The 14049-nt window shown below is 48.2% G+C and overlaps 1 protein-coding gene across 1 annotated transcript in view; it reads right to left on the bottom strand.

The window, feature by feature from the left end:
- Positions 1-13649, bottom strand: part of celsr2 (cadherin, EGF LAG seven-pass G-type receptor 2) — a 45379-nt gene extending 31730 nt beyond the window's left edge. The window contains exon 1 of the mRNA XM_068742547.1: positions 10118-13649. Within this exon, the coding sequence (XP_068598648.1) occupies positions 10118-13649 (3532 nt within the window). The remainder of the gene's footprint in view (positions 1-10117) is intronic.
- Between the last annotated feature and the right edge of the window lie 400 nt (positions 13650-14049).

Genomic DNA, 14049 nt, shown 5'->3' with positions numbered 1-14049 from the left:
AATATATAAAAATAAATTCCTTTAATAATTACCTAAGCAATATTTACATGTCTCCATGCGTTAAAGATCACTAAACTCAAAACATTTGTATTTATGGCATCTAGAGCAGCAGCCCACAATGAATCGGTTTATTTTCTCAGAAAATGAATGAATGAAGTAAAAGTTCATCAACATACATGGACAGACATCACCTAAATGACATCCTCTGCCAATCCACATTCTTGGATGGGAGTTTGGGCAGAGATCCAGATGTAGACGCAGCGCTGGGAACCTGAACGCGAGGAGAATCTGGTCTGAAAGGAACCAGCCCATCCCTTCAAAGAGCTCATTCTCCATGCAAGGATTCTTCACTGAGAAATGGAGCGTAGGCAAAGCATTCTGGGCTAAAATAGTGGAAAAGAGGGATGCTGAGTTGGTAATAAGAAGATGTGCCAACGTTGAAGTGTGACGCTGTTCAGCCCAGAGTGCGTCCCACTTAGGGCCCCCGGCTGCCAGGAAGGCTCTCGGCGAGGAAGCGGCGCCAGGGAAAAGATTAAACACACACCGAGGTTGCTGGACTGCCAAGCTGTGTACGGCATTGTATGTGCTTTGGTGAGCTTGTGTATGTGTGTGTGTGCGTGCGTGTGTGCGTGCGTGTGGCAACTCAATGTCAATACAAGCAGAGAGAGTATGTTGAAGCACTGGAGGTTTAATCATTACAGAACCAGCGACGGTTTAGGAAACAGCTTCATGATCTTCACTTACAAAAAAAAAAGCAGAATCCACATTAAATTCTGCATTTCAAAGCAAACATTTGGGAGAATCTTGAGGCTCCATCCTGTGGAATGACAGCCTTCATCTGAAAGTGCTTTGTAAAAATCAATTCCTAATTTTCTAAAGACACAGCTACTTTTCCTGATATGAGAACATGCAGATTAACTGAGCCCAGATAAGCCCTCCGTCATATTCTAAGGCATATCTTAGGCATGAAGCTGACTCCTTTATGATTTACAGAGACGAGTCTGATAAGGGAGTGTTTGGCGTTACGTTGAAGCCTCTGCGAAGAGAAGATCAATCATCGGTCTGGAGGTTTGGACAGGGGACTGCTTTCTGAAATATTTATTATGCTCATGTGTCGTACAACAATTTATTAACAGAAAGAAGCAAAATAAATACAGTTACGAAAATGTGAATCACCAAACCAATATATAGATTATTGGCGTATGGCCTCTGAAGAGCTTTTGGGGCTGCAGTGAGAGAAAAACAAATCGACGAGGCGAACGAGTGCAAGTTTCTGCTGCCTCGCTAAAAAGAAGACCAAAAGATTGAAAGATTAACTGAAGCATCTAAAACCAGACTGCATTTAAAAGCAGAAGTGAATTCTATTTTCATACCTCAAATGTTTATGTCTTGGCCTGAACAAGAACTGATGCCCTGCTAACAGTTGCTTGCAATGCAGTGTTTCATTCATGTTCATGTTATTCAGCGTGGATTCACTACATCAAAGAGCACAACGCTGGGGTCCCATTTCCAAGATCAATAGGGAGATCATAAATTAAAAATCACGCTGGAGGGATACGGTCTGTGGATCTGTGCAGCTCCAGCTAGCAGGCGCCTCTGCAAACTTACAGACGTTTAATGAGAGCACGAACCGAGCAAGCAAAGAGCCTCTTCCAGTTCAAACTGGGATTGGATTTATCAAAGAGGGTCCCTTTGGGTCAGAAAAGACTTGCTGAAATTAAAAAATTAAATTACTCATGAATTGACATCATCTTATTTACAGTTAAGTAAAAGAAGAACCTTGATAAGTAGCTCTATAAATAAAAGTTAGAAACATGGGAGAAGTGATTTTTTTTCATAATATGTCCCCTTTAAATCCAAATCGCCCCTTTGATGACTGTGAAACTTGACACTGAAACTGGCAGGACAGTTGGAAAAAAGGGCACTGATTGTCTCAGAGAGAGCGAGACAATACATTCATCCAATCAAACACAACACACAGGCCTGACCTGAGGACACAGTCAGTGAGGGGACAACAACAGGACACACTTTAATTTCATTAGGGCCAAACAATACTGCTTGCTGCTAATGCTTGAATGGAGATGCTGACTGGTTGGGGGGCGGGGCTATATAGTGAAGAGGAGGACAGATTTTTCATCTCATTACACCAACACCCCTCTTCCTGGCCCCCGCACTAGACAAGAAACAGCCCACCAGGGCACTCTGCATCATATATTTTAACGACTCCGGCCAGGAATCCATCCACCTCGGGGTTTGCACCGCCATCAAACCATGACAGCGAAGACGACTCACCGGTCTGCAGCCCCGCCTACTCCATTATGACAAGCCATGAACTACAATTGGTAACACTAACTCCTATTAATCACTAAAATGTATAAAACGTCTTATCTTAAACAGTATTCCAACAATAAATAATCCTCTTTTACAAGCCCCATTAAATGCTTTGAAACACACATTTGATTGGTGAATAATGAACGGTGTAGATTTAAACCCCAACAAGTTGAGAAAGGCGTAGCCTGGAGTGAAATCTGCCGTGATCCACAGCCTTCATCGGCAACCATCGTTTGGGAAATGCTCAGCTCGGAATAACGGCAGACTATTTGTAGCTCCTCACCTCTGGGCAGGACGAAAACTACACTGCTGGTTCCGTTGTTGGAAAGTCTAAACCACAGAACGAAACACATCATCATCATCATCATCCTCATCATCATCATCATGACAGCTCACGCGCCACAGAAAGCCTTCATGGATATCACACTCCGAAGAGGAGAGAACAGAGAGCACGCTCAAACTCCTACGCAGCAGATTATCTGAGAAGCGTTAAGGCTGTTGCAGCAGGCAACACCAATCACAGTGAACATAATGAGCAGTTATGAATCCCACTGTGTGCAGGTACATGCAGGCATGCATGCATGCTGCTGTTTGTTCCAGGGCAAGAAAACACATGGCTCGAAAAATATTTATGCAATCCAGAAACACTATGACTTTTTTCTTTCGTGGAGGAAATCAAACTTAATTGGCATCAAAAACAAGTCTGCTTTTGTGATTCAAATCAACACAAAACCCCTGGAATTCTTACGCCAGTGCCTCGACGGCGTGCACTAATGAGTCAGAGTGGCTCAATGTCAGCAGAAGGATTTCCACCCAGAGGAGTCAGAGCAAAAGCCACAATCCCACTTCTCTATTGAAAGGACAGCTGACTGTGTCGGAGCGGACATTCATACTCTTTTGCAGGTCCTACTGATACTGTAGCAGGTCCCCTGATAACACTTTTGTGCTGCATTTAAAAAGACACACGAAGAGGACATTCCGCAGATTCTTTCTCTATAAAGGGAGCAACAGAAAAAGATCTAAGCGCTTCCAATCAAACATTTGCATATCAAAAGGAAAACTGCTGCCAGTGCAAAAGAAGAAGAGACATTAGTATGCAGAAGTTATGCAAACATACAATCTTTGATAGATATTGGATAATGAGTGCAAACCATGTCTTAGTCTAAACAGAGAATGAAAAGAACCCAGAACCATATTACAGGTTTGATACCGGTGCTAAAAACACAAGCGTTAATACATTAACTAATCCTGACGACATAATGTGTGATTGATTCCAGTAAATTATTAATCTGTTCAGAACAAGGAAAGATCGGACAAACAGGAGAATGATTCTACCTGTATCTATGCAATATGTCACTCATTTTGCAACCCCCCCCCCCCCACCTCCAGTCACACCAGCATTGCTGCATATAAAACCAGGTCACTGTTAAGCCTCCAGTCTGGCTCAATACTAGAAGAACACAGTGAACCTATCAGTGCCTATTAAAGAAACTTAGTATGTCACGTTTTTAGTGTACAGAAGAAAAGAAAAAAAAAGGTTGAGCATTCCAGTGGTTCCCTGAAATCTACTAGTTCTGTCAGAACTGTCAACAAAGGAATCACTTCAACAACTCTTACCAGATGGATTACTGGACTCGTGACCGACCGGTGAACCTCCGGCTGGTTACTGGACTAGTCACCGACCGGTGAACCCCCGGCTGGTTACTGGACTAGTCACCGACCGGTGAACCCCCGGCTGGTTACTGGACTCGTGACCGACCGGTGAACCTCCGGCTGGTTACTGGACTAGTGACAGACCGGTGAACCCCCAGCTGGTTGCTGGACTAGTGACAGACCGGTGAACCCCCAGCTGGTTACTGGACTAGTCACCGACCGGTGAACCTCCGGCTGGTTACTGGACTAGTGACCGACTAGTGGCTGACTATTGAAAGACGGACACCTCAAGGTAACAGTAACACTGTGCTTAAACCCATAGTCTTCACTTCACCAACCTGTTACCTGTTACTTCAAGGTCTCAACAGCATTTTGGGTTTTAGGTGTGACACATGACTGCACTGCAACTACCACAGTGTGGAAGGGAAGATTCTGAGGAGTGTCTGCATTAGTCTCTACTGTAAATAGGATAACACATAAGTGAATGGCAGGGCCAGTGAAGACAGATGCGCCGGGCTGACAAGGGGACACAAAGACAGACGGAGGGGCAGACCCAGACAGAGCAAACTGCCATTGTCTGCCGGGATGGCAAAGACAATGCCGGACAACGCTGAGATATATGAAAGCGCCTTGAGGTCTCACCCCAGTGATGCACCACCTTTAATCCCCTCCTCAAACACAGATGATGTCATCCCACCTCCCTACCTCACCCACATCCTCACCCCATGTCATCTCCTTTGGCCCTTCAACGCAACCAAGCACAGAGGAGTGAAGCCCACAAGACGATGTTCTGCAGAGATACAAGACGGGAGGGCGCAAGCAATCGGACCCGCCTCCGAATGGATCTGTGTCACAAATAGAGTTTACACACGACACAATCACACCTTAGGGAGCTTTAACCCTGTGGATGCCTCAGGGGTCTGTCATTAGTAAGATTAGACCTAATTGTCCAAAAGCACAGTGGTGGTAAAAAGACCTGCTGTCAGGTGTGAGTTCCTGCAAGGCTTCCAGAGTGAAAAGAGGACGGGAGTGTCACAGGTTAAAGGAAGCCTTACATGCCTCACTGGAAAGAGGGAAGGAGGACAGTTGCTCTTAGAACTTTATGTGCCTCCCGTTCCCTCCCCCCATCTTTACTCCACAAAAGAGACCTTACCCCTTGTCCTTGTCCCCACCCACAAGGAATTTCTCAGGCATTGCTGGGCTCACCATGACAACTGGGCGCTTAACAAAGCATTTCTCTTAGGCATTCTTCCTTTCACAAGGGAGAGGTGCGGGAGGCGGGGGCAACAGTCAAAGGAGGCAGAGACAGAGGGAGGGGTGGTGGACGAGCTTGGAATGATGGGATGGGAACGGCGAAGGTTGTAGGGGTGAGAACTATGGACCTGGGTAGATAGGAGAAAAATGGGGGGAGAGTGACAGGCAAACAAAAAGAGGGAAAGAGAAACAGGATCAAGGTGATAGGTGACGTCAGCTATAAGGAGGAGGAGGAAGAGAAACGATCCTACAAACATTCCAAGCAAGCCAGCAAGTGTGACTAACGCCATCCAGGGAAGCATGGAGAATGAAAGAAGTGCAATACGGATGACTCCAGCCAGCAAAATGCAGCCAACATTTGCAAGCTGTGACTTTGAGTCCCAACGAATCAACCATAAGGCAAAGAGGAACAGGAATTAATCAAGCGTACAGAAATCCATGGTAAACTCTGCTTGAGTCAAATAATGATACGACGAGGACAAAAGCAATCCGAGCGGTCTTACTGCTGGAGGCCACACACAAACAGAAATATGGGAGATTTGTGCAGCTTGCGTTTCATGCGAAAGTCCCTCCATTCACAGACAGCTTAAAGGTTTAATAGATTATAATACAATTACACTGACTTTGAACGTCTTGGCTCTTACTTGCACAGGAAAGCAGAACAATTCCTCCATTCAAATTCCACTCATGTAGCATAATCTTATGCCGTAATATGAAGGGGAAGGACCAAAGTGGGCCAGAAACAACACGGAACCGAGAAGAGGAGGAAAATCGAAATATTCTAAATACTTATTCATTTGACCAAATCATCTGGAGAGACAAAAAAGAACCCGTCATATATGAGCGTATTCATTGTTGGCTCAAGTATGGTGGCCTGAAGCCTACAAAGTTTGGCACAGACAAGATTTACAGCTACTCCCTGGAGCATCCACAGGCACTTCAGACACTCTTGAAATGGGAGAAAAGAAAGACAATCTCTACAATCTACAATGCATCTTCAGCTTCTGTGTAACCTGCAGCGCGAAATGAGCTCAATCATGTTGGACAATTTAGATGAAGAGACACTCAGAATGGAATCAAAACAAGGACAAAGTGTCCTAAAAGTCATGGTGGTAATTATGTATATATATATATATTGTATATTTGCCACACAGGAGGTTCGGAATCATCATGTCATTCCTACAGAATCTTATAATGAAACTGTGTGAGAACTCACAAATGAACACGACTAAATATATTGGCTTCATAGTAAAAAAAACAACAACAAAAAAACAAGCATAAATGCATGTTTGGAAATAAGGGATAATGAAGGATTAGGTATGCCTTCTATTGAAAAATTGACTTGGTGTTCATAATGAAAGAAAAGCAGGGGGAAGAATCTCTGCCGTCAAATGCAAACAGCTATTTATGCAGGCTCACGCTTGCCTGGGAACAGCAGATCAGCCTAGAGTATGTCGACGCAGGCCTGACAGATCCCAGGATGCAGATGAAGATAATTTAATCCCACGGACTGCAAACAGCTCCTGATCTGAATTCTCTCCACAATTCACAGTTGGCAGATGATGGATATTATTATTACATATGTCAGATGTGTCTTCATCACGGCTGAAAGGGAAGCTGGTATCCATCAGATGAATGAAATCTGCTCTCAGGCTCAACGCAGCATCATCTTGATCGACTTTATCCTCATTCTCCTTTACGTTCGGCGCCGTGGCAGGCCCAGCGCTGGTATAACGCCGCTACAAATGTGGTTCCTTAACTATCATCATTAAATGGTCACGGCGCTGATTTATGCCGCCGCACACAGCAACGCACGAGCAGAACCTCTGGCTCTGCGGTCGTTGGATGGGTTTTTAAGTGCCAGCTTATGGTTTTGATTATTATAGAGCTAATCTGAACAGCAATGATTTCTGTTCTCTCTCAAAGGAATACACAGGAAACAATGTGTTTATTCAAATTAAATACTTTTTTTTATATTTATCACCACATTTTACATGGATCAATTGCCAGCAGTTCTTGAGGGATTATAAAATAAAAATTCTTATATATCGTGACTATTTCATCAAATGGTTTTTTAGGGAAAGTAAACTATAATGATCAGAAAGGATTTATTTATGTCTATTTGTTGACCTGGGAGGGTAAACCTCTGTTCTTGCAGGGATAAATCAAATTGTAATAACATGTAATAATAAATTAAATGACTCCATCTGTGTTATTTTAAATATACAGTAGTCCAAAATGGATCCCTTAACTTTGTTTTACATGAACCTCAGGTAGCATGATGATTAGCAATTTATCTTTATGGGGCATTTAAAAGAATACAACACGCTACAAACAGTGCTATAACGTATATAAACAAGCATAAAATATAATAAAATAAGCAACATTTTATTATTGATTTTTGTCATTCGATATATTAGCTTACATAAACAGCACATTATCAATCTTTTTATATTCTTTCTTTCAATATGAGGTATAAATAAGGATTAAAAAAACATACATGATAACTGGGATTTACAGACTCCCTTCAGAGGACCACGTCATGTCAACAGATGTTGTTTTTAACTGACCACAAGAATGAACAAGTTTCTAATTTCACTATGTAACGTGATTTTAAAAAAAAACACAATTTAAACCCTTAATAAAAAAGACCCCTTGTCAGCGAGTTGAAGAAATGTCATGGATTTTATTGCAGAATTCAACCTAAAATGATCGTATGAGAATAATTTAAAGGTTGACTTTTCAAAGTCCAAACTGAAACTGTGGCTCTAGTCGGGCCGTTGCATCGATGCCAGCGTGAAGAGCGGTGCTCAGAAACGGTGTTAATCACAGTCCAGCCACACACAAAAGAGCCCATCAAAAATCGTCCATCATATGGGGCCTTGTAAAAAGGCAGCATAGAGAGGCAGAGAATGAGAGGACTTGGGAGGTCCCTGGAGGGAGGAGCCTTTTGGGGTCAGCATGATCTGCAGGAGGAGCTCATCTTCCTACCCCATCTTCTCCTCCAACAGCTCGTCTGATGACGCTCCGAATGTTTTGACTGTATTTTCTCTATTTACACAACTTCCAAGTTAACGCCCCACTTCCGTTCTCCTGCCTCCTTCCGTCTTCTGCAGGGTGCTGACACATGAGCAGCAGCAGGTGCTGGACTCCATGGGGAATCACAGCCTCTAATTGGTCCTTGGTGGAGGCACAGCTGTTGCCCTCAACCGTAACCTGGTGTGAGCCCAAGATCCTGCCTCATCTCACGATTGTTCTCCAGAGAGCCGAAGCTCAACTCCAGTAAATCCAAAGGCTGAACCGGCACTGGCTCTTTGACGATAACGATACTCTCATCCTTAATTCTGGTTACGGTATGCACATTATTTTAGTTTTAGTTTTTTTTGTTGTGCATAGAAGAAATTCTTATACAAATTCGTATACATCTGGTCCTCACTTAATGACGGAGCTACGTTCCGAAGATTCCGCCGCTAAATTATTTCGTTGTTAAACGAAACCGCCCCGTTAAACCGACAACGTGTGGTCAAAAAAGGTTTTCCCCCGCAATGCGCTGGCGACGCTTCCGGGGTGTACCCCCGCCTCTTGTCCATAGAAAAACTGGGATAGGCTGCAGCACTGCCCGTAACCCAGTTACAGATAAGAGTTAACAAAATGGATGGATACGTACGAACTCACTCGCGATTTCGCAGCCGGTCCATTCCGCTCGTCGTAACAGCGAGTCCTTGTTGCTAAGCGAGTCCTTGTTGCTAAGCACACACCTTTACATTTCTGAAAGTCCGCCCTAACTCCAAGTCGGCGTTAAGTAAGGACCATTCATTCATTTGAAAAGTCTCAGTACATACAGTATGTACTGCAAGCTTTGTAATCCCACATTACACTTCCTGTACTCCTGGATTGAAACTATTTGTGACGTCAACATCCACGCTGGTTGGTCTGCCTCTTCATGCAAGATTTACAGTAAGCACAGAGATTATCACCGGTTCAGACATAACTGCGTACGCGTCATTTTAATGCCAGACTCAAAAGAGAAGCACATTGAGATAGGAGGGGGGGGGGGGCTTGAAGCACCCGGTTCCGTTTCCTTCTCTCTCGGGTTGTGCCAAGGTCAAAGAGCAGACGGACTTACAACGGATCACAAGGAGTCAAACAAGCTCCGACGTTCAGTCACATTAAAGGCGTACAAAATTAAATATGAAGGGAACACAGGTGTGATCGGCAAACACAGGTTTTAAAAGGCATCGCCAGCAGTGAGGATGAAAGTCAAAGTCAGTCTAGTTTAGTGTCTCCAATCTCTCATTATAATGTCCAATGTAATAAAAAAAAAATAGCGATTAACTCTTAACCAGCATCTTTGGTTTACGTTCATTAAACCGGAATCCTCATTTAGCAGTCTGAAGGTGAGTAGAATGGGAACCAATAAACGGTCTCTCATTCTGATCAAATAATTGATAGAGAATCACACAACACAGAACATCAACATTTAACCGACTCTATGCAAGCTATAGAAATAGACTGTAATTTAATTAGGCCTTTCGTTGTGTATGGGGGGGGGGGGGGGGGGTCTGCCCACCAGAGTGTGCATCTCTGCAGACATTCTCAGACAAGCAGCTATTTAAACCTCCACAATGGACCGAGCTAAATCCGGCTTCTGTTAACGTGAGCGCGCCGAACAAGCCACAATTACCACAGGAAGTCATTTACCTTGTGGCCTTCGTGTTTTGGTGATCAGACTGTTAAAGTCTTCATCACGCCCGTCATGAAGCGGCGTGGACGGGCAGCACAGGGACCGATAGTACACAGAGAATTAGGGCAGGACTACACTTTAATCAGGGTATCTTCCCCTCGCTGAGTCGGGTGTACAGTTACGCAGTTGTCTCACCTGACACTGAGATCCTCATGGACGCCTCCAGGGGCCTGTTGTTATCCAGGGCCCGGCTCAGCTGTATCTCCCCCGTGCTTTGGTTCAGGAGCACCAAGTTCAGCTCGTTGCCCGCCTCGAAGCTGTAGTGGAGCCGATCCGAAACATCGGGGTCAAAGGCCGGGATGCGTCCAATCACGCCGGCGGGGAAGCTGCTCGATTTGTCCGTGACGTAGTTGTTGAAGATGATCCGGAAGTTTTTGAGCACGGGCACGTTGTCGTTCTGGTCGACAAGTTTGATGTGAACCGTGGCGCGGCTGACCAGAGGGGCCGAGGTGGCCTGGACCACAATGACGTACTCGGACCTCGTCTCGTAGTCCAGGTCTATCAGCGCAGTCAGTTCTCCCGAGAAGATGTCCAGCTGGAACACCTCCGGGATGTTTCCCTCCACTATCTGGTACATTATCTGGGCGTTGCTGCCTTCATCTGGATCTGTGGCGGCAACGTGTGAAACGACGAGTCCGATGGGGCTGTTTTCCTCCACCATAATGTCAAATTCATCTCTCTCAAACACGGGGGGGTTGTCGTTCACATCCAGGATTGTTACGTGGATCTTCACCGGCGTTTTTAGGGACGGAACTCCTTTGTCCACAGCGAAAGCCTGCAGGTTGTACACGGGCACGTTCTCCCTGTCTAGCCGGCGCAGCGTGCGAACAATCCCCGACGTGGATTCAATGATGAAATCCCCGTCGCCATCCTCCCCGCCCTGGAACGTGTAGAAGACGCGGCCATTGAGCCCCGAGTCCCTGTCGATGGCAGAGACCTGGACCACGCTGGTGTACACGGACACGTCCTCCATGACGGAGCCCGCGTAGCGGTCTCTCAGGAAGCGGGGTGAGTTATCATTGACGTCGTTCACTAATATCTCCAGATAGGTGGTGTCGGACTTCTGAGGGATGCCGTTATCCCGAGCCGTGATGGCTAAAGTGTAGGAGACCTGGTCCTCGTAGTCCAGCTCCGTCTGGGCGGTGACGGCGCCGGTGTCTGGGTCGATGTCAAACTGAGGGATGCTGTCGTCCATGAAGTAGGTGATGCGTGCGTTCTCGCCCGTGTCTTCGTCGGTAGCGCTTATCAGCACGACAGTGGTGCCCGTGGGCCGGTCCTCGTTGATGTTGACGGTGTAGTGCGAGCTCTGGAACACGGGCCGGTGCGTGTTGGCGTCGGTGACGTTAACGAACACTTTGGCGGTGTCGAAGAGCGTGCCGTCGCTGGCGGTGACGGTGAGCGCGTACTGCCGTTCCAGCTTGTAGTCTAGAGGCAGCGCCAGCGTGATGAGCCCCCCCCCGCTCTGGCTCGTAATGGAGAACCTGTTGCGGGTGTTCCCGCTGGATATCTGATAGCTGACCACGCTGTTGATGTCCTGGTCAACCGCCGACACGGTGACCACGCTGGTCCCCACGGCCGCGTCCTCGTTCAGGCGCATGTGATACGCCTTTTGGGTGAACGCCGGGTTGTTGTCATTGACGTCTAGAACGGTCATGCTGATGCTGGCCGAGGACGACATGGCGGGATAGCCGTGATCCCGGGCCTCCACTCCGAAGCTGTAAAAATCGACACTCTCTCTGTCCAGCGCGGCGGCCACCGCGATCCACCCCGTGCTGTTGTTGATGCTGAACGGGAAGTTCGGCGAGGTTTCGGTGAGGCGATACTCCAGCCGGGCATTATCCCCGGAGTCCGCGTCCACCGCCTGGATGTGGATGATGGAGTAGCCCAGCGGAACGTTCTCCAGTACGGTGGCCTGGAATGGTGTGCTGACAAAAATCGGGGCGTTGTCGTTGACGTCAAGGACCTGCACCGTAACCAGGCCGCTGATGTTGGACAGCGGGGGGCGTCCTCCATCCTGAGCTCGGATTCTCATGGTGTATTCTTTATTCGCTTCATAATCCAGGTGACTCACCAGGTCCATTTGACCCGTCTGAGCATCGATGTAAAACTGTCCCCTGGTGTTTCCGCTCATGATGCTGAAGTGGACGACGGCATTGCTCCCCCTGTCCTCGTCGGTGGCAGTGACCTGCAGGATCTCTGTGTTCGGGGACATGTCCTCTGGCACCTGGACCACGTATCGTTTCTCACTGAACTGGGGAGCGTTGTCATTGTCATCCTCGACCACAATGCGAACGGTCGCCGTAGCGCTGCGGGGCCCGGGGTCTCGGCCTTGGTCGTTGGCCTCGACGAGCAGCGTATAGGCTTCCACGTCCTCTCTGTCCACGAGACCTTTGGTGCGGATCACCCCAGACCGTGAATCGATCTCAAACGCGTCGCTGGATCCGTTACCGTTGATGACACGATAGAGGACGTTGCCGTTAACGGGGGCGTCCCCGTCTGTGGCCCTCACAGTCAACACCTCGTAGCCTATTTCCAGGTTCTCCCTGATGCTCTCCTTGTAGTCCTGCTGTTCAAACACAGGATTGTGATCGTTGGTGTCACTGACTGTGACCGTCAGGGTGGCCATGGCCGTTCGGCGAGGCGTGCCGCGGTCCACCGCGGTCACGCGGAACACATGGGTGTCTTTAGTCTCCCGGTCGAGCACCTCCACGGTGGACACGGCACCGTTGTCCCGGTCCACAGCAAAGAGATTGTTGGAGCGGCTGTCAAAAAGAGCCTCTATGAAATACTCCAGCCTGCCCGCCTCCCCCTCGTCCGCGTCCACAGCCTTCAACACAACGACGGGGGTCCCGGCCGGTTTGTTCTCCGCCACGGACACCTGGTACATCGGAGGCTGAAACTGTGGGCTGCTGTTGATGCTTCTTCTCCTCCTGCTCACGATCCCTGAATGAGATCGCGCGGCCTTTGCCAGCAACCTCCTGAGGTGGCCCTGCCTGAAGGGGCCCCTTCCCACGCACCAGTGGATCGAGATGCGCTTGACTTCAGCGTCACCCGTAACGACATCGCAGCGAAGATCGAGCTCCCTGAGCGTGTCCCGCCTCCAGCACAGCGTCTCCGACACAAACAAGTCCCCTCCAGAAAAGTAAAACTCACGGCTGTTGGCGACTTTGCATCGGACCGGGGTCCCGGGAAGCAGACCCCGCGCTGAAAATAGAGCGGATCCCGTTTGGTGGCACTCTGAGAGGTGCCGACTGCGGCTGTTAAGCAAACTCAGGACCTCCATGTCCCACCGAGGTTTCCTTTTAGGCGTGCTTGAGCAGTTCCGTCCGTGGACGCGCACCTCGTATTGGCTGATGAGGAGGTGCCTGTGGCCGGAGTCCGTGCAGTCAGACACGGTGTAAACGCTGAACGGGTTGGAGCGCAGAGACGGACACTTCGGAGAGCCCGAGAGAAACACAACGCCCGCCGCCGCGTCCGCGTGCAGGAATCCGCCCGTGAACGCAGGAGCGAGCACCTGATCCAAAGCGCACCGTGCGCCACGCTCCACGGCGGCCACCACCGTCCCCGTCCCCGCATCCTCGCTGATGTGAACGGTGGGACAACGTGCCGGCCGGACCAGCGCGCACACGCACGAAATCAACAACAAATCCCATTTAACGACGCGCATCGCTCCTCGGGTTGTGTCCGCGCGGCTCTCCGGTTGGGAATTTCTGCGGCTCCTGATTCCGTTAAACTTTCCGCCGCTGAGTTTGTCTTTGTTGTAGAGGAGCCATGCTCACCGGCAGAAGCGCTTCTTTAGGAGACGTAACCCCGCAGTATCCCGCAGTATCCCGCAGTATCCTTGGCCGGAGCGGCTCACGCACACTCATCCATCCATGCGCGCTGCACCTCCGCTCCGCTCCGTCCGCCGAACTTCACTTCAATGAGAAAAATGGCTCCTGCGCCTTGAGGCGTCTCATTATCATGAACCTGTAGGTGCGTGGTTGTGCGTGTGCGTGTGCGAGAGAGAGAGAGAGAGAGAGAGAGAGAGAGAAGCGACCCGAGGACCAATTTTTAACAAGAAACTT

Source organism: Brachionichthys hirsutus, chromosome 8, assembly GCF_040956055.1.
Source record: "Brachionichthys hirsutus isolate HB-005 chromosome 8, CSIRO-AGI_Bhir_v1, whole genome shotgun sequence".
Lineage (NCBI taxonomy): Eukaryota > Metazoa > Chordata > Actinopteri > Lophiiformes > Brachionichthyidae > Brachionichthys > Brachionichthys hirsutus.
The sequence above is the reverse complement of the archived record's forward strand: the minus strand, read 5'-3'. Positions and strand labels throughout refer to the sequence as shown.